Consider the following 19,347-nt stretch of genomic DNA (forward strand, 5'->3'; position numbering starts at 1 on the left):
CGTTGAGGGAAGGAGGCCAGGCAGGTCTCCCCTTCCAAAGCGAGAAGTGGTGGGCAGAGCGAAGGCCTTTCCACCACGGCAAAATCTTAGACATTCACCAACAAAATAATACCCCCAACGCATTATTTCCTTTTCCAGGTATAGGTTTTCTCCTGTGACTTTTTAATATTGATTCTAAAGTGAGCGAGAGGAGCACACCGTCTAGGCTGGGCCAGGCTCAAACTGGGGCTGGAGATTCGAAAATAAATTCGCCAAGACGCCTCGGGCGTGCAGGTCCCGGGGCGCGAGCCGAAGCACAGAGAGCCCCGGGGCTGCCGGGTCACGGCTCCCAGGATTCCAGTTGGCCCCTGAGGCCAGGGACGGGTGCAGAAATTTCTGGCTGGGGTCAAACAAACCCGAGCCTCGCGGGAGAGAGGGGGGACAGGCTGCGTTCCCGCCGGGACCTGGCCGCGAGGCTGCTCAACCGCGCGCCCCCCCAACTCCCGCAGCCAGCGCCCTGCACTGTTGTTGCTGGGACGCAGGCGCCAGGCTTGTCTGTAGGTTTGTTGTTGGAGCGATCCTTGAGCTCGCGCTTGGCAGCACGGGGAGGTGGGGTGGGGTGCAGAATTTACTTCTAGGGAGCGCATGAGGGACATTCTCAACGGAAAACCAGACCTAAAGGGTAGTGACCAACCCTCCTCGAGTTACTCCCCACAGGCTCCTCCCTTGTCCGCCCCCCCTCCAGATTTGCATAAAAAGGGCCCAGAAAACTCTGGCTGGGCCCCAGCAGCGGCTCACTCTGCTCCCCCGGGTCGGAGCCCGCGGAGCTGCGCGCGGGTTTGCGGCGCGAAGCCGAGCAAAGGGCGCCTCGCCTGCGCTGTGCTCCCAGCGCGCCGCGTCTCGACGCTCCTGCGGCCTCTCCAAGCCGCCCCGCCGAGCCGAGCGAGCGGGCCCGGGACGAGCTCGGGCCCCCAGCCGCCTCTTGGTTCCCGGCTCCGCTCCCTCTGCCCCCCCGGGGGTCGCGCGCCCATGATGCCGCGAGGCCCTGGCTCGCTGCTGCTCCTCGTCCTCGCCTCGCACTGCTGCCTGGGCTCGGCGCGGGGGCTCTTCTTCGGCCAGCCCGATTTCTCCTACAAGCGCAGCAATTGCAAGCCCATCCCCGCCAACCTGCAGCTGTGCCACGGCATCGAGTACCAGAACATGCGGCTGCCCAACCTGCTAGGCCACGAGACCATGAAGGAGGTGCTGGAGCAGGCGGGCGCCTGGATCCCGCTGGTCATGAAGCAGTGCCATCCGGACACCAAGAAGTTCCTGTGCTCGCTCTTTGCCCCCGTCTGCCTCGACGATCTGGATGAAACCATCCAGCCGTGCCACTCGCTCTGCGTTCAGGTGAAGGACCGCTGCGCCCCTGTTATGTCCGCCTTTGGCTTCCCCTGGCCGGACATGCTGGAGTGCGACCGCTTCCCCCAGGACAACGACCTCTGCATCCCTCTCGCCAGCAGTGATCACCTCCTGCCGGCCACGGAGGAAGGTAAGCCTTCCCCCTTATCCGACATCACCCTTCTCACCCAAGGCCCTTTGTGGGGTTCCCGTGGCCCCGTCTCACATAACGGGTGCGCACCCCCGGGGGCGCCAATGCGGGGCGGGGCAGAGACGCCTCTTGTCCTGGTCTGTCGTCGCGATAAATTGAGACGCCCCTCCACTCCCGTCTCTCATTCCCAAGTTAAACCAGTTGCTCTTTCTTAGGGACAGAAAAGAAAGACTTGAAAGGCGGCTTTTCCTCCTAGACATATCTTGCTGCTAAAGACGCTGGCGCGGGGGGGGGCCCAATGCTGAGAGCGCAGGGGGGTGGTGCGCACCGCGGTGAGCACCCCGCCAGAGACTGCTCCCTCCACCTCCTACAGCACCTACCCGGGACGGTTCTCCGCCCAGGAACATTCCCGGACTAGCGGGAGAGTCAAAATTCACAGTCTTTAAAGATACTTTGGTTCTTTGCCGACTTAAAGTTTGGAAATAAAAGCAGAGCTGACTCAGCGCCTGTTGAAAATTGAGTATTGTTGTAACTGCTCAGGTGGGCATAGAGGAAACCCCCAGGAACGCACTATCACTAATCAGCTTCTTTTTAGGAGTGGTTTTAATTAACTGGAGAAAATCATGCAAAAAAAAAGAAGTGTTTTCCAAGTTTTTAGGAAACGGAGTTCCTGCACAAAAATCATCAAAGCAGTGAAAACCACATGGGCTCTGATGCCCCCCTGAAAAAGGAAACAAACGTGTGTCTGAGCTGATTTGGGCTGCCCGGAATGGAAAGGGGGCTACTTAATTCCTTTACGGGCTTCAGCAGCATCTCCCCCCTAGATAATTGCTTTCCTGCAGCCATCCTTAGTCAATGAAAATGCAAAGTTGCCTAGCAATCTTTCCTGGCAGGCACAGGGAGCTTGCAATCATCTTATTGGTTAGATTTCTAATTTATAGCAAATGTTTGGCATATTTCGAACATTTGTCCAACATATACCAAAACCAACCAATACAGGTTAGAAACATTTTATGTACATTCCCAGAGCTCCTAATTGGAAATATTTCATTTTGTTTGGGTGAGAGACGTTAAGGGCAGTTTTATGTGTGTGGCTTTTGTTCCTGTTTCTTTCTACTATCAACATCAACCTCACACACCCCATTTCTACACAGGTCATTTCCATCTTCAGAATGGAAGTTTATGTTGTTTGAAACAGGCTCCACGGTTTCTCTATTTTGATGACCTCTTCTATCATGAGTCACCTAAAGCTTTTTCAGTGCAAATTCAATTTTATTTTAATGAAAATCTCATTTCAGCTAGATTTTAGAGAGCATTAACGCATTTATAAATATTTAGTAGAAAAGGAACATATTTTCTTTTTTCCTTTTCCCAAGAAATCAGGCTCTCCAAAGAGCCTTCCGCCCACTCTCCTGGCCCAGGAGACAATTTGTTCCTACGCTGATTATCTTCAAGAAAGTTTTGGCTGTTTTATTTGGTGGATTTTTGGTCTTTTGTTTTTTGAAAGTCTGAAACAGGCAAAAGGAGGGAAAGACCCTGTGGCAGAGACAAAGATAACAATGAAATACTCTTACTTAAAACCTGCACGAATTTGGCCCAAGTGATTACAGCCATTAGAGGAGGCTGTCACGGTAATGGGGTGTGTTTCAAAGTGGAAAGAGCCCACCTGTGACCTCACCATGGCTAGACCATGGAGAGCCCAGCAGAGACTGGGCCAAAGACCTGCAGCTGAGGATGATCTTTTGGCCAAAAATCCCTCAAGGGTCTTCTGGTGCTTTCTCCTCAAAGAGGCTTTGGAGTCAGCTTTTTCAGGGACCAGAAGAAAGAGCTAAAAAGTCCAGTCATGCCCCTAGTCCTGTAGCCACACCTGCCCACTCTCCTACATCATTTATTCAATATTGGTATTCTCTTTTTGCCCATCAAAAAAAAACCAAAAGTGGGTGTGAGGGAGGCCTGGGAGACTCCTTAGGAAGCAGGCAGAGTCTGGGGGATCCCGGGACAATAGACATTCTTGCCCAGCTGAGTTGTTTACAGATGCCACCTGCTGTTCCCTTTGAAGCAAACCTACTAATTTTTCATATTTCCAGCCCCAAAGGTCTGTGAAGCCTGCAAAAATAAAAATGAAGATGACAACGACATAATGGAAACTCTTTGTAAAAATGATTTTGGTAAGTAATATACCACCGACAACAAAAGGTTTGACATTCGCAAGAATTCACAATAACTTTAAGGTACGGAGCATGCAGATGTTACTTGAGGATTGGGTAAAACACCATCACAGCTCATCCTTCCTAAAACCACCTAACTTGCATTTCCCATGTCCTGACTATGTAACCCTCTTGTACTGAGGTGTGTCTTTTGAGGTGAGTGCATTGTCCTGTTTTAGCAATAATCAAATGATTAGAATTATTCAAGGTCTGAATTTTCAGCGGCCCATTCCTCATTTCCCTTTGACTTTTTCTTGCCAACAAGCACACAATCCTGGACCATGTTCTCTTTCAGTCACTCGACATGCACTAGGGATAAAAACATGTCAGTATCAGCCCCAGCAAAATAGATTCCAGGCATTATGCTGGCCACAAATAAACATTTACTCCAGTGCCAAAAAAGACGTATTTCTACTTTATTCATAACCCGCAGTGTTTTGTTCTCTGTGTTCCACCACTAGTGAATATATCCAGGGTACTGGCTAATAATTTGGGGTAGGGAAGGGCTCTTTAAATGTAAAAAGAACAAAAATAAAGCTTTGCAGGATCCCTGAATGATGACTTGGGGCAGGGGGATATGTAGTCTGATACATGCTGAAGCTCCTGCTAAACAGATGGTCCCTGTTCTGCCAAGCAGTCATGGGCTCTGAACAAGCCAGATTAAGTTCTGCCTCTGCCTACTCCACACAGGCCCTGAGACTGAATCACTCCAGCTCCACTGCTGAGGGATGCCCTCCTCCATCCCTTGCCATCCCCAAATCTCAGATCTGCTCAGGTCCCCGAAACTCTAGGAACAATCCATCACTGCCCGTATTCCCAGGTCTCTTCAGGACATATCCCCGGTTTAATCTTATCTGGTCCCATAACAGCCTCCACCAGGGGCTTAAAAGCTTTACACCACTGAGGAAGGGTGAAAGGAAAGGAGACAATTACAAGTCCTCACCGACATTTCCCCCACAAGTACGAGCCACAGGCCACGTGAATGGGTTTGCTGTGCCTCTGTCAAAGTAGTGGAGGCCAAACACATGGCCGCCGCAAACCCAGTGCCTGACCAGGCACAGTTCCTAGCTTCCGTGGTGCAAGATTTGATTATAGGCAAGAGAGAATACACTTTTAGTAATATGTATCCCAAAATGTACGTAAAATAACATTTTCTTCTGGCAACCAATGCTCTTTGCTCTAGATTTAATATAGATCTCTAGTGACTTCCAAAAAAAAAGTTGTATCATGGGGCTCCAAATAGTTGAATTTAGGGAACACACACACAATTACCTGCTTGCTTGGTGGCAGGCAGGCTTGCTTTGTGACATTACAGAATACCTCTAGAAGGATGCGCAATCAGGATTGCCTGTGCCAAAAAGTGTGTGTGTGTGTGTGTGTTCTCCTTTGAGAGAGATGACCTTTCCAAACATGAAAGTATTTAATATATCACACACAGAGGTACCTCTCAGGCTGTTTTCTGTTTCCCTACATTCATTTTGGCCCAAAAAGGATCAAGAAACTGAATTGTAGGAAGCGGAGCCTGGTATGTAAGCAGTAGTCCGCACTCCTCTGTACTTCAGGGGGTGATGGATGCAGAGCAGAACAACTGACGTGGAGTCTCTGATTTAACCTGAGTCATCCCGGAAAGCATCACACTCTTCTGTGTGCTCCTAGAGCTCAGGGAATTGCAGACGCAGAATAGCCCGCAGCCACTGCCTACGTGGAACCCCTACTTTCAGGTCTGACAGTATCGTCTCCTCTGCCTCCTTCCACATCCTCCATCTCTGTTCACATCCCCAGGACAGGAAGAGTTATTTTGGTGCTCTGATTTCCTAATATTTGGTCCTAGTCAGAAATCCAGGGAGAAAATAGCTGGCGCTTCCCAATGGTAAGCTTTTGCAAAGTTGGCCATTTTATATCTAGAGGAGGGTAAGTGATTACCCTCCTCTGGTTAAAAGTCATGATTTTTCTGATGTTTTGAACTCAAGAATGTTTAATGTGACCAGGTGAAATCTTAACTGTGCTCTAGGTGAGGCTTCCAGGTAACATTGAATCACTTCTCCGAACATACAGCTTCCCCTCCCGCCCATTGCTTATTCCATGACTTACATTTCATAATCTCTGGGAATTCAGTACTAGGGTTCAGATGCACATCAGACAAAAGCATAGTTGGGCCAAGTCACGGCATCCTTGATTTGCCTGGTTGGCTGGAAAGTCATGTTCCATCACATTTCCTTTCGAGAGTCCCCCAGAGTAGTTACACACACACAAGCCTATTCTCCTATTGCCAGTTTAAACAAATTACTCAGCGCCACCCAAGTTAGTAGTTAGGCTAATGTGTCACATGCATAGATCTGTCTATGGCACCAAGGGTCTTGGGACACAGGACAGTTGGGGGAGTTAATGCTCTAACCAGATCAAGAGTGAATGTTTCTTGAGAGACCAAAGTGACATTAAAGGCAGAGGTCTGGGGACTAGCCTTGGCCAGGACAACCTTACCTGGTCACTTTGTGTAAGTCACTCAAGTCAGGATTTCAGATGCTTCAAGTACTAATAAGAGATTTTAACTGGATAGGCCCTTCCAAACTTAAAAATCCTACCCTTTCTCTGCCAACGTGGAGTCTTGAAATGTTATGACAGCATGTTTGTAGGGTTTTCTTGCCCACACATTCTGTTCATGACTATAAAATGTGTCTTTTATAGTAAACCACTTACATTTGGCTTAATGAGTCCACGTATCCATTTTGGAAACTGTGCATACAATGATCTGTAGTTGCTTGGCCTGGGACAAGCAGAGGATAGACATACAGATGAGGTCTTCAGAAAAGCACTTTTACAGCTAAGCATGTTGTGCTCTTAAAAAGAGTCTTGAATATTTTTTCTCCTAGTTAGTTACTTTACCAAATCAAATGCAGCTGTGAGATCAATTCCCCTTCCCTGTAGTCTGTTCTTTAGAAAACAATGATTGTGTGATATAATTTCCTTACAGGTTTGTCCAAAAACCTCTCCTACGTAATAAATTGAGTTTAAAGTTTACGGCCACAGAAGGATCATGTTTCACCTAAGAGTTAGGTATTTCTTTTCATGCTGAAGTTTCCAATAGGGGAGTCATTTGTTGGGGAGAGCACAAACCACATGCAACCTATGTAGAACCAAGGGCAAAGAAGAAAAGTTAATTGAATCCCTGCAAAGAGTGTTTTGAAAGGATGGCTGGTTTAAAATAAAGCTTAACCCTTTGAGGCCTTAGAAATGGAGCCACCTGCTGCCCCAGTCCCCAACCCCCTACCTGCAGCCCTCACAGTCTCATCAGCTCTAGAAAGTTTGTCCCACCCCAAGCCAAATCACACCAAGAGGCAGTGGAGTGGGGTGAGGAGAGGAGCTCCTGGTCTGTACTGTGTTCCCTCATAACTGGAGTCCTCCTGCCCCCCTTTGTCTTCACAGCACTGAAGATAAAAGTGAAGGAAATCACCTACATCAACAGAGACACCAAAATCATCCTGGAGACCAAAAGCAAGACCATTTACAAGCTGAACGGTGTGTCCGAAAGGGACCTGAAGAAGTCGGTGCTGTGGCTCAAAGACAGCTTGCAGTGCACCTGCGAGGAGATGAATGACATCAACGCGCCCTATCTGGTCATGGGACAGAAACTGGGCGGGGAGCTGGTGATCACCTCGGTGAAGCGGTGGCAGAAGGGGCAGCGAGAGTTCAAACGCATCTCCCGCAGCATCCGCAAGCTGCAGTGCTAGTTCCGGCTGCTCCTGGCACCTCACCTCTGCCTCCTCTCCCGGACCTCAGCGCTACTCTCCCGAGCACAGTCTCCGCAGCGCCAGCCCCAGCTGGGAGCAGTTTCCCTGCCTTTTGCACGTTTGCACCCCAGCATTTCCTGAGTTATATGGCCGTAGGAGGCCTCAGGAATGGATAGCTGTTTTCACATAAAGGAAAAATCCACTCAAATCTTGTAGAAATGTCCAAACTAATAAATATTTTTATGAAGTTTTAAAATAGTTCACTTTAAAGATAGTTTTTAATAGAGGCAACTGTGACTTGGGTCTGATTTGGCTTTTTTCCTTCAGTTTGATTTGGGTCAACTGATTTTCACTTTCCGCTGAGGTTGCGATCATGTACAAATCGCTTCATTTTTCTATGTGGCCCAAAGTGTTCAGGTTGCAAACCCGGTTGAGATAGAGCTGGCTGTTATCTCAACATCACCCTCAGTTCCAGACTGACTAGGCGCCTAAGTCTTAGGACAGTTCGCTGTCATTCTACACCCTCTTGGGAAGTTCCAACCCTAGCATGTACTGCATTTCCAGATCGAGAACTTCCCTTTTTATAAAGTGCACCATTAAGCACCATAGCTTGATTTCTTTGAATAAAGGGCAAAGCCGACAAATTTTATAATTGACCTCAGTACTTTAAGCTTTGTTGAAAACATTTCTACTTAATTTTGCAAAGTAAACCATTGTAGCTGACCTGTAATATACATAGTAGTTGACCTTTAAAGAGTTGTAAAAATACTGCTTTAACCAACCTGTAAATATTTCAGATAAACATTATATTCTTGTACATAAACTTGACCTCCTGTTTTACCTCCTCCTCTTTCGTCTTGTCTTCTTGGTGGAAGGAATGGGAGGGGCTGGAAGAGAAAGGTCACCTTGAGCTTTGCAAGCCCAGCCCTCCCACAGTTTCAAGTATCTGCTTCTTCTTTTTTTATAATTTATTTGTTCATATGTATTTTATATCATTGTTCATTTTTGTGCAATGTATGCTTTCTCCTCTCAGGTGTGGTGCCTGTAAAATTCCCACCACCAATTCCCACCACCATAGTCCCTGTGCTCTTCCTTCCCCTATTTTGATCCCTCTTCTTCCCCTTCTCTGCAAAAATGTTTCTGATTTGTAGTTGCCTGTTCATTTTGTTTATTTATTTATTGTTATTATTTTTTCCTGTGATCCCTTATTTGGTTCTCCTCTATTCCTCCTATAGTGAAGCCATCTGATATTTTTCAAAAGTGTCTGCTTCTTAAGATACTTAGAAAGTATCTTCCCCACCCTGCCAGCTGGTGCTTGCCCTGTGCCTTATATCTCTACAATTTTACCACTGGGGACCCTGCAGGGATGAACAGCGTTGCAGGCTAAGAACTTACTTGCTTACAGTCCCTTACGGGTTCAGTTACAGCCATACGGCTGCACCCCTAAACTTGAGGTTCATGAGCTTTAGTGGTGCTTTTCATTTTCAGATGTCCTTCCGATGACAAAGAAGAATCACCACCAAAATGTTCATTCCTTCCCCACTTAAATGGTAACATCAAATTAAAAAGCCAAGATTTGAAGAATATCCATGAAAGGCAGTGGGAAGGGAGAGGATGGTGATAAAACAGCTTTAGGATGAGAAGGAGCTAGACATCCATCTACAAATTGTCCATCCAAATGCTTCACTGTTTTATTTGAGAGCTACAGAGAAATTCTATTAAACGCATGAGGAAACTAAGACTCAGGAATTAGACAGCCTGGTTCCCAAGAGGCAGAACCACAGCTGAAACCCAGGCCTCTCAGATGACAAATGCTGCTGGCATGGATTATAGAATCGTGGTGACACTCATCTGCTCAACAAATATTTATTGGCCCTGTGCCTGGCCCTGTGCTGAGCGGGGGACACATTAGGGAATGAAAGAAAATAATTACATAATATAAGTACGGAGCTGGTAAGTAATAGGAAATATAAGGACAAGCAAGATGTGAGTGCAAGGTGTCCCCTCCCAATATGAAGTTGTCCTGGTGTTCATGTGAAGATTTGGTCGGACTGTATTTAGTCAATTTACTTTGAGAGTTTCCTGAATGCACATCCCTGACCTCCCAGCAGAACTTGAAGTTCTGCTCGCATGAAACAACAATGGCACCCGCTACCTGGGTGGCAGGATTTGGGCAGCTCCTCTCCTTTCCTCTGGGTTGCTGCTTCGCTGCTTCTCATCTGATTCCACAAACTCCAGACATCAGCCTTCTTCCTGCAAGGCATTTATGGACTACACAAGTTGAGGACATTCATGCATCAAGGCCAAAACTTGTAAACATTTGGAACAGGAAACGAGGGATGATGGAAAAGGACAGAGTGAAACAGAGGCAGAGACAGAGAGAGAAGGAAAAGAAAGGAAATAGTAAATCTAGGATTTGGGAATTAGATGACAGAAATATTTACAATGCATCAAAACTAAAAAACAATTTAGAAGGAGCTGACCTTTGAAAACTCCTTCCAATCAAGCCCAAAGCCACTTGCTTCTATACTGGATGCAGAAACTTCCACTCTGGAGAGCAAGTTAAGGCCAGACATGGCCTCCTCCATCACACCGCAAGGAGCTAGCAGCTCAGGCATCACCTCATGTCTGCCTCCTGCCATGCCTGCTCCCTGTGGACTCTCAGTGCTCACTGCTTTGACAAGACTAAAGTCAATGAGATGTGCTTGGGCAGTGCAGGTAGGTTTTGTTTAATTTTTCAATTCATTTTGTGTGATATTTCACATAGATATGGCTTATTTATTCTTGGAATAATCATGACTGTATTCTTAATTATTCTTAACTTGTTCAACTATCATATTTCTTTTGTAGGTACATAAAGACATGAATGTCCATCCATTATTGGAAGAAGAAAGCAAACAATCAAAGGACACTGGAGTTCTGTGTTTCCTAAGAAGATCTGTGCTCCGTGAATAAATTCTCAGATGACCCAAATAAGGAATCAGCCTAAACAAAAAAGTTAGAAGATATAAAATATACAATTCTACTGTGCATGTAATACCATTTTTATCTTCCCAAATAACTTGAGAAGTGAGTACTTGCACAAGGACACATTTGAAAGAGTTTGGAGGGCACAATTTCCTAAGCACATAAAGGACAAAGTTTCTATCTACGTATCCCAATCAGTACACTGGGATGGATTAAAAGAATCCATTTTATCTAATAGCAACTTAGATTGCTCATTCTCTGTTCTCTCATTGAATGATCATTTGACTGTGTTTTTTACCTTTCAACTCTGGTTTACTTTCAACTCTTGATGGGTGAGAGTGGTCCCCTAGAAAAGCAGATCCAGGGGCCTCCCTGATGGCTGAAGGGGTTAAGCTGCAGAACTATGAAGCTGTCTGCAGCCACTGCAGCAAGGCATGGGTTCGATCCCCTGGCCAGACTGGGAGCTAATCCACATGGTGCAGCAGACCTCTCCTCTCTGGCCCGCTGTTCCTCTCAGCAGTGTATTTCAGTCAATCCGCCTGTTCTGTTCCCTATTCTGTCTCTGGTGAATCCTCTCAGATCCCCATCCCCCCACACCTCTGACCTGTAACCCAGCTCTTGCATGCATAAATAAATAAATCTTTATTTAAAAAAAAAAAAAGCAGATCCAGACAAGGACACAGGCACCCATCATGCAGTCACTGCATATAGATTATGAAAAAATGTGATTTTTGCCTTTTATGAATCACATTGCACAAGTAGAAATCAAAACTTCAAAGCACAACACACAATGTGATATGACACATTAACAAAATAATGAGTAAAAATCATATAATCATCTTAAATGAACCCAGGAAAAAAAATTACAAACTATTTTAAAGCTATAGTAATCAAAACAGTGTGTATCAGCATGAAAACATACACATAGGTCAATGGAATAGAGAGCCCAGAAATGATGTTTACTTTTTTTTAATATAATAAGTTAGACTATTAGCTCAAAACTAAACTCAAATAATTAACACATTCAATTGCTTTAAATATACCCAAATGAGAATGTTTCATCTTTTAGAGCCTGCCTGCTTTGCACACCCTGCAAAGCTATAACCAATATCTGTTAGCTGTAGATAAGACAAGCCCAGACGACACAAAAAACCTCAAGCAGCTGCTGCCTTGGTGTTCTCTGACTCCTACCTTGCTACTGAGTTACATAATCTGGACACAGCAGACCCTCTCCTTCCCCCCTCAACCACCCCCGTCCTAATACCCCATAATCAGCTTACTGTACAATTGCCAGCACACACTCCTATCCTTCCTTGATCTGCCCTGAAATCCTTGAGCTCACCCACAAGTGCACATGGAACATTCTCTAGGACAGACCACATGTTAGACCCTATAACAAGACTCCATACATTTAAAAGGGCTAAAATCATGCAAAATATGTTCTCCAACCACAATGGAATGAAATTAGAAATAAATAACAGAAGGAAATTTGGGAAATTCACAAATATGTATAAATTAAACAACACATTCCTAAATGTGTTTGAAATTTAGGTGAAGGAAAACAAAAACCCAATATAGCAAAAAGGATGGGATGCAGCTAAGTCATGCTTAGAGGGAAATAGCTGCCTAGATTTAAAAAGAAGAAAAGGTCTCATATCAACAACCTAACCTTCCATGATCAAACAAACAAACAAAAAAAAAAAACAAGAAATCAAACAAGGAGATTAATCTAAGCCCAAAGCAAGCAGAAGGAAATTATACGGACTAGAGTGGAAACAAAGTTGAGAAGAGAGAAAATAAAGGAAAAGTTCATTGCTTAAGATCAACAAAATTGACAAATTTTTCGCTAAAACTACCAAAATGAAAGAAGACCCAAATAACTAAAAGCAGAAATGAGAGAGGGATATTTCTACCAGCCTTGCAGAAGGAAAGGAAGTTATAAGGGGAAACCGTGAACAATTTTGTGCCAAGAAATTAGATAACCTAGACAAAAGTGACAGATTCTTAGACACAAGATGCCAAAGCTGACTCAAAAGCAAATAGAAAATAGAAATAGATCTACACCAAGTAAAGAGATTGAATTATTAATCAAAAACTGTCCCACAAAAAAAAAAGCTCAGGTCCAGATGGCTTCACCGGTGGATTCTAACAAACATTTTAAGAATTACCTTCATTCACAAACTCGTGCAAGAACAGGAGAGGGAGGAACACTTCCCAATTCATTTTATGAAGCCATTATTACCCAGATACCACAAAAAGAAAAAGAAGTCGCAAGAAGACTATAGTCTACTACAGATTATAGATTTCCTTATGAAATTAGATGCAAAAATCCTCAACAGTACATTTGGATATCAAAAGGATTATGCCTAAGACCAAAGTGGGTCTCGCCCCAAGTATCTAGCTTAGTTTAGTATATAAAAATCAATCAAGACAACATTGTATCTGAATAAAATAAAGAACAAAAACCACATAATCTTATCAATCAATGCAGAAAAGCTCTTGACAAAACCCAACACCCTATCAGGATAAAACACTTAATAAACTAGTTTTATCCTGAAAAGGCCATTTACTTAGACTTAGCAATTACCATTATACTTAATGGTGAAAAAGCAAAGTATTTCTTCTTCTTAACACGTTGTTCTCCTGGAGGAAATAACTGTGACCTCCTGTTGCTTCTCTAGCTGGTCTCGGTCCAAGACCTCGAGCAGGACAAATACCTAAACTCAGGAGAAAATAGGAGTATTGATATTTTTCTTTTGCATGAATGTGACTCTTGGCTTCCCTGGTGGCACAAGGGGTTAAGCACAGCAGGATGAAGCTGTCCACAGCCTCTGCAGCACAGGTTCAATCCCCAGCCAGCCAGGGAGCAACCCACGTGGCGCAGTAGACCTTTCCTGACTCGCCTGCTGCTTCCCTCAGCAGTATTTCAGTCAGTCTGCCTGTTCTGCTCCCCACTCTACCTCTGGTGAATCTTCTCATCCTCCAGCACCTCTGGCCTATACCCCAATTCTTGTATGCATAAATAATCTTTAAAAAAAAAAAAAAGAATGTACAAGTGCAGAACAGAAGCACAACATGATCTCAGCAGTTTACCTGAGGTGGTTATAATGGCAAGTCCTTGGTCTCAACTAGAAACGACAGACACAACTTCCAAACCAGGATGGGTTTTGTGGGGGCACCCCTAAGAAAGCCAGGGCCCCCACATACAACTCAGGTGGTAAAGGGTTGGCAGAGCCCTGGGTGCCTCTGTGCATTCTGAGATCAGGTAATTAACCTCTTTACATTTAAATGTCTTCATGGGCCTCCCTGGTGATGCAAGGGGTTAAGCACAGCACTATGAAGCTATCTGCAGCCTCTGCAGCACAAGTTTGATCCCCGGCTGGCCAGGGAGCTACCCACATGGTGCGGCAGACCTCTCCTGTCTCACCCGCTGCTCCCCTCAGCAGTGTGTTTCAGTCAGTCTGCCTGTTCTGTTCCCCACTCTGTCTCTGGGGAATCCTCTCACCCACCCCACCCCTGCACCTCTGGCCTGTACCCCAGTTCTAGTATGCATAAATAAAAAAATCTTCAAAAAATAATAAAAAATAAACATCTTCATCTGTAAAATGTGGGCCACCCTGAAGTTTAAATGATTTCAAACACGGCATGCTTAGCCCCATGCCTGGCACACCTGAGTGATTAATACTAACTCTTTTACTAGTCAGGACAGTGGAGATTGGCTTTGCCTGGGAGAGGCTGTCTGGCTTCTCACTTGGTAAAGCTGAGACTTCATAGAGGAGGCACCAGAAAAACAAAACAAGGAGAGGGGAGGGAAAGGAGCCCCATTAAGGATTGAAATATGGCTTTCCCTCCCGTGGAGAGGGCCCCTGTTCTGAGCAAACGAGAATGACCCATGGGCCTGCCCTGGTGGCGCAGGGGTTGAGTGCTGGGTTGCAAAGCTGCCTGCAGCCTCTGTAGCACCAGTTCGACCCCTGGCCCTCAGCAAGAGTCCCACATGGTGCGCAGACCTCTCCTGCCGCGCCTGCTGCTCCCCTCAGCAGTGTATTTCATCAGCCTGCCTGTTCTGTTCCCCGCTCTGGTGAATTCTCTCACCCTCCTGCACTTCTGACTGTACCCAGTACTTGTATAAATAAATAAATAAATCTTTTTAAAAAATTTAAAAAAAAAAAGAGAGATTGACCCAAGCTGAACTTCCAGGCTTGAAAGCATAGCTGGTTTTGCAAAGGCGCTCTTACTCCAGATCAATGGCTCAACTGAAAATGAGAAGCTTGCCCATGGAAGAGGCTCCCCCCTAAAGCCCGCAGGACACTTGGTGAAAAGTGGGACTAGCCCATCTCTCCACCGGGAGTGGGGAGCCCCATGTACGCTGTTGTCTGATCACTGCATGCTCTATTCCAAATTAACCAGAAACCCGAGAACCTGAAAGCTGAGCTCCAGCTAACATTATTTAAATGAACCGGCTGTTACATGAACCTTAAACCACATGTCATTTGGTTGTGGGGCTGCCCTGGGCCAAGAGACATTAATACAGAGGGTTCCCAACTCACAAATGGATTGTGTTCCAAACGTGCATTTAGGAGGCTGTGGTTTGAAAGCACAATGCACTTTTCCAAAGAAGTAATGTTATAAATGGTGATTAGGGCCACACGCCAGCTCACAAAAGTCTGCATAACCAGAATCTAGCTAAACACTGTACATTTTAGCCAAAAAGGAGTAGCCCTCAATAATGTCACAATACTTGAACCCCTAACTCACACCATTCACAAAACGTACCTTGAAGTGGATCAAAGACTTACATATAAGACCTGATACCATAAAACTTAGAAGAAAACATGACCTGCACTAAACCTGGCTGGAAATTCTGAATATTCACCCATTCATGCATTTTACTGTGATGCTAAGGCTCAAGTACACGTTTCATGTGTAAATACGAAAACGACAAGAGTAAATTGAAAAAGAAAGTTACTTGGAAAAGATCAATTGTAAAGCAAAATATGCAACAGAAATTCCAGTAACATTTTGCTCTACAAAAACATCATTTTGCTATAACACTGAGAAGATAAAAGTAAAACAATCCTAGCCCACGTAGAACAAAATCGTTTTTGAGGTCCTGCCTTTGTTAGTCTATTCTCTGAATGTAGCACTTTCCAAGAACCTGTGGACTTCCTTACGCGAGGGCTTCTGCAAGAACCAACCATTAGGTGGCACCATCAGCCCAAGGCAGTTCCGTTGTCCCCAGATGGACAGCAGAGAAAGGGAAAAGATGAATGAATGGAAGGGAGTGGGTAGAAAAACTGAAGCGGACCAGCATGCAATACATAATTTAAAATATAAAAGGTGAAGCATGTACTCTAACTTGCATATACATAAATGCAATAATTGATTTTCTTAAAATTACAGAAAAGCTCATGATTTTATCTATTCCAAGTGGTTTACATTATTTTCTATTTATACTTCTTAAAAATTTTATTTCTATTTTTTAAAGATTTATTTTTATTTATTTATGCATATAAGAAGGGGTGCAGGCCAGAGGTGCGGGGGGTAAGAGGATTCACCAGAGACAGAGTGGGGAACAGAACAGGCAGAGTTGCTGAAATACACTGCTGAGGGGAGCAACGGGCGAGACAGGAGAGGTCTGCCGTGCTATGTGGGTCAGCTCCCTGGCGGGGGATCGAACTCATGCCACAGTGGCTGGCAATAGCTTAATAGCGCTGCTGAGAATTTAACCCCTGCACCATCAGGGAGACCCCTTTATTTCTATTCTTAAAAATATTTTGAGAAGGGCCTCCCCTAGTGGCGCAGCAGTTGAGCGCTGGGCTGCAAAGCTGCCCGCAGCCTTTGCAGTGCTAGTTCCATCCACGGCCACTGGCAAGGGTCCCACATGGTGCGCAGACCTCTCCTGCCACGCCTGTTGCTCCCCTCAGCAGTGTATTTCGTCAGTCTGCCTGTTCTGTGCCCTGCTCTGGCTCTGGTGAATTCTCTCATCCTCCCACGCTTCTGACTGTACCCATGCTTGTATAAATAAATAAATAAATCTTTAAAAAAATATTTTGAGGAGCCTCCATAGTTTTCCATAGTAGCTACACCAATTACATCTCCACCCACAAAGCACGAGGGTAAGTATTCTCCACATATTCACCAGTACTTGTTATTTCTTGCCTTTTTTGATGCTAGCCATTCTAAAAGGTGTGACATGATATCTCAGTGTGATTTCAACTTGCATTTCCCTGGGTGATGCTAAACATCTGTTCCTATACCTGTTGGGCATCTGAATGTTTTCACTGGAAAAATGTCTATTTGAATCTAAAATAGTCCACCCTCTTTTCTGCCAATTTGCCCACACTCCTCATAAAATTAATTTCCTGCAAATGTACATGTTCATTGGGGTCTTTTCCCTATTCCCTTCCGTGAGCATATTTCTCTATACCAACTACTACACTAAACTAATTATTCTTGATTCCACTTTGTTTTTAAATATTTTTATGAAATTGATCATTTACTCCCTAACATCACTATCACCTCTGAGCCCTAGACCAGATGTCAGGAGGAGCCATAGGCCAGGGCAAATATGCTAAAGAGATGAGAACAAAGTGTCAGGAATACAGTTTGTCTAGTCCAGCACTCATGGAAGAAACAGCTGCCAACCACCTGATTGGGAAACAGTTGCAAATTAATTAACTTTGATTTGTTGAACTGCTGCAGAAAGCAGTGGTTAACGTACTAGGAAATGAGATATTGGTTCTGCCCATCTGGAATGTATTCACTGAAGGAACCCAGTATGACAGAATAGATTTGAGCAAATCTAAACCCCATTAATAGTGGGGAGAAGTAGACTGTTAGAGTTTGATTCTCTTATGATTGATGAGCTAATAGCAGGGGAAGACAACTATCTTTATGTTTACCTGTGTCTCCAGTAAAATATATGGATATCAACAATGGAAGACAGCCTCACACCCAGAAGTCAGAAATTATGAGCATTGGTGGTTAAGTGGGAGAATTCGCTCGCCTGCCAGAAGCCAGATATTTTCTAGGAAAAGGAAATTCTAGATCTTCTTCTAGGGCCTCCCTGGTGGTGCAGGCAGTTGAGTAGAGCGTTGTGAAGCTGTCCACAGCTTCTGCAGCACCAGTTCGCTCCTGGTCAGCCAGCGAGGGTCCCACTTGGCGCGGCAGACGTCTCCTGTCTCGCCCGCTGCTCCCCTTAGCAGTGTATTTCATCAGTCTGCCTGTTCTGTTCCCCACTCTGTCTCTGGTGAATCCTCTCACCCTATACCCCATGCGTCTGGCCTATACCCCGTTTCTTGTATAAATAAAATAAATCATTTTTTAAAAATTCTAGATCTTCTTTGGGAAGGTATGAGGTAGTATCCAAAGGGATTTCAGGAGATCCTGGGGTTATATGAAGACAGACTGGAAGCTATGTAGGGAATTGATGTCCAAATGAATTCATTATCTTTTTCACCCCAAATCTGCTGCTCTTTCAATAGTCCCATTCTCAGGGATGGCAGTACCATCTGCCCAAATGCCAAAGTGTTCAAGCTGGATGGCTGGACACCAACCTCAAAGATCAGTTAAGTCCTATAGGTGCTACTGCAATCACTCCGATTCATCCACATTACTCAATCTCCCATGTACACACTCACATACACCAAGGTCACTGCCATCTTTAGCTAGAACCACAGCAATAGTTTTATGACTGATCTTATATCAGAGTCGAGCCCCCTCTCCACTCTTGCCAATCAGCAAGTCTAAATAATGTCATTTTCTCGCTTACCACTTTGTCATGCCGCCCTTTTCCCAGGCTGCAGTCCAGACCCTCAGTGTGATTTACGCAGACCTTCTTGATCTGGCACATGATGACCTTTGCAGTCATTTTTCAGAGCAGTTAAGTTCCCAGTCCATGGAGTCAGCCTTCTCTGGGTTCAAATTCCTACTGCACCAAACCTAGACCAGATTCTGCAGCTCTTGGTATTTCTGTGTTCTCACAAGTAAAACGTCGACAACAATACCAAACATTTCGTGGGAAGGGGTAGTTGGAGAATGGAGTGAGCTAACACAGGGAAAGTCCTTGGCACAGAGACTTGCACACAATGAGCTTTCATTCCTGCCAGCACTTGCTTTTATTCCCTTTTTCCAATGCACTGTGTTCTCTAGCACCCAGGCCTTTGCATCCCACCGCCTCCATCTGGAACACTACCTCCAACACACTGATCTTGCTTCAAGCTTGGCACTCTGGGGATGCAAGCAACAGCAGCAACATCACCAAGAAAGTTGCTAAAAAGGCAAATTCTCATGCCCCTGCCCTGACCTGTGCTATGAGAAACTGCAAGGCACCCAGCGATCTGGTCTTCAGGGAATCCTGATGCTCTAAGACAACACCAAAATACTCACCACCGTAACTTGTACTGGCTGTTTGTTTGTCTCTACCCCCTGAACTGGGAGGCGGGGCTCATGTAGTAGGTCTTGTTGGTCAATCACCACTGGAGGCCCATTCGGGAAAACTATGGGTCATCACAAACTGGAATGGAATAAGTTACATTTTCTAAGTGAGACTGTATCCTTGCATGTTCCCTCTTTATCTAGTGCCCTCAGTTCCTCTCCAAGTGTGCCACCCAAATGTTCCAGTTTATTCCAAGCCCTGAGTCCAGGCTTGTGGTAAAGAAGGCACCCCTGAATATGGAGAGGACAAAGGCAAGGTGTGGGTGATTCCCAGGGGCAGGGAGATGTCTGGAAAGGCACAGCCAAGAAGGTTGGCCTTCCCCACAGTGGGGTCTCCCCCTTACCATCTGTGGAGTCAAGCGGGACTTTTCCTGAGAACTGTCCGCATTATTAAAACTGCAGATAACTGAAGAAAGAAAGGCAAAGTGCCCAGGGGACAAAGCACAGCAGGTGCAAGGAGTTCAACCGCCTAGGTCTGGAAAGCCATCTGGTATACCTT

General features: G+C 45.2%; 1 protein-coding gene across 1 annotated transcript; it reads left to right on the plus strand.

Annotated features, from left to right (window-relative positions):
* Positions 1 to 492: 492 nt before the first annotated feature.
* SFRP2 (secreted frizzled related protein 2) lies at positions 493 to 8,285 on the plus strand. Its single transcript, XM_037496968.2, has 3 exons — positions 493 to 1,510; positions 3,598 to 3,678; positions 7,141 to 8,285. The coding sequence occupies exons 1-3, from the start codon at positions 625 to 627 to the stop codon at positions 7,443 to 7,445; spliced, it is 1,272 nt and encodes a 423-aa protein (XP_037352865.1). The 5' UTR covers positions 493 to 624; the 3' UTR covers positions 7,446 to 8,285.
* Positions 8,286 to 19,347: the final 11,062 nt, after the last annotated feature.

This window comes from Talpa occidentalis, unplaced genomic scaffold (genome assembly GCF_014898055.3).
Source record: "Talpa occidentalis isolate TD23 unplaced genomic scaffold, MPIMG_talOcc4v2.1 talOcc4.8, whole genome shotgun sequence".
NCBI classification, from domain to species: domain Eukaryota; kingdom Metazoa; phylum Chordata; class Mammalia; order Eulipotyphla; family Talpidae; genus Talpa; species Talpa occidentalis.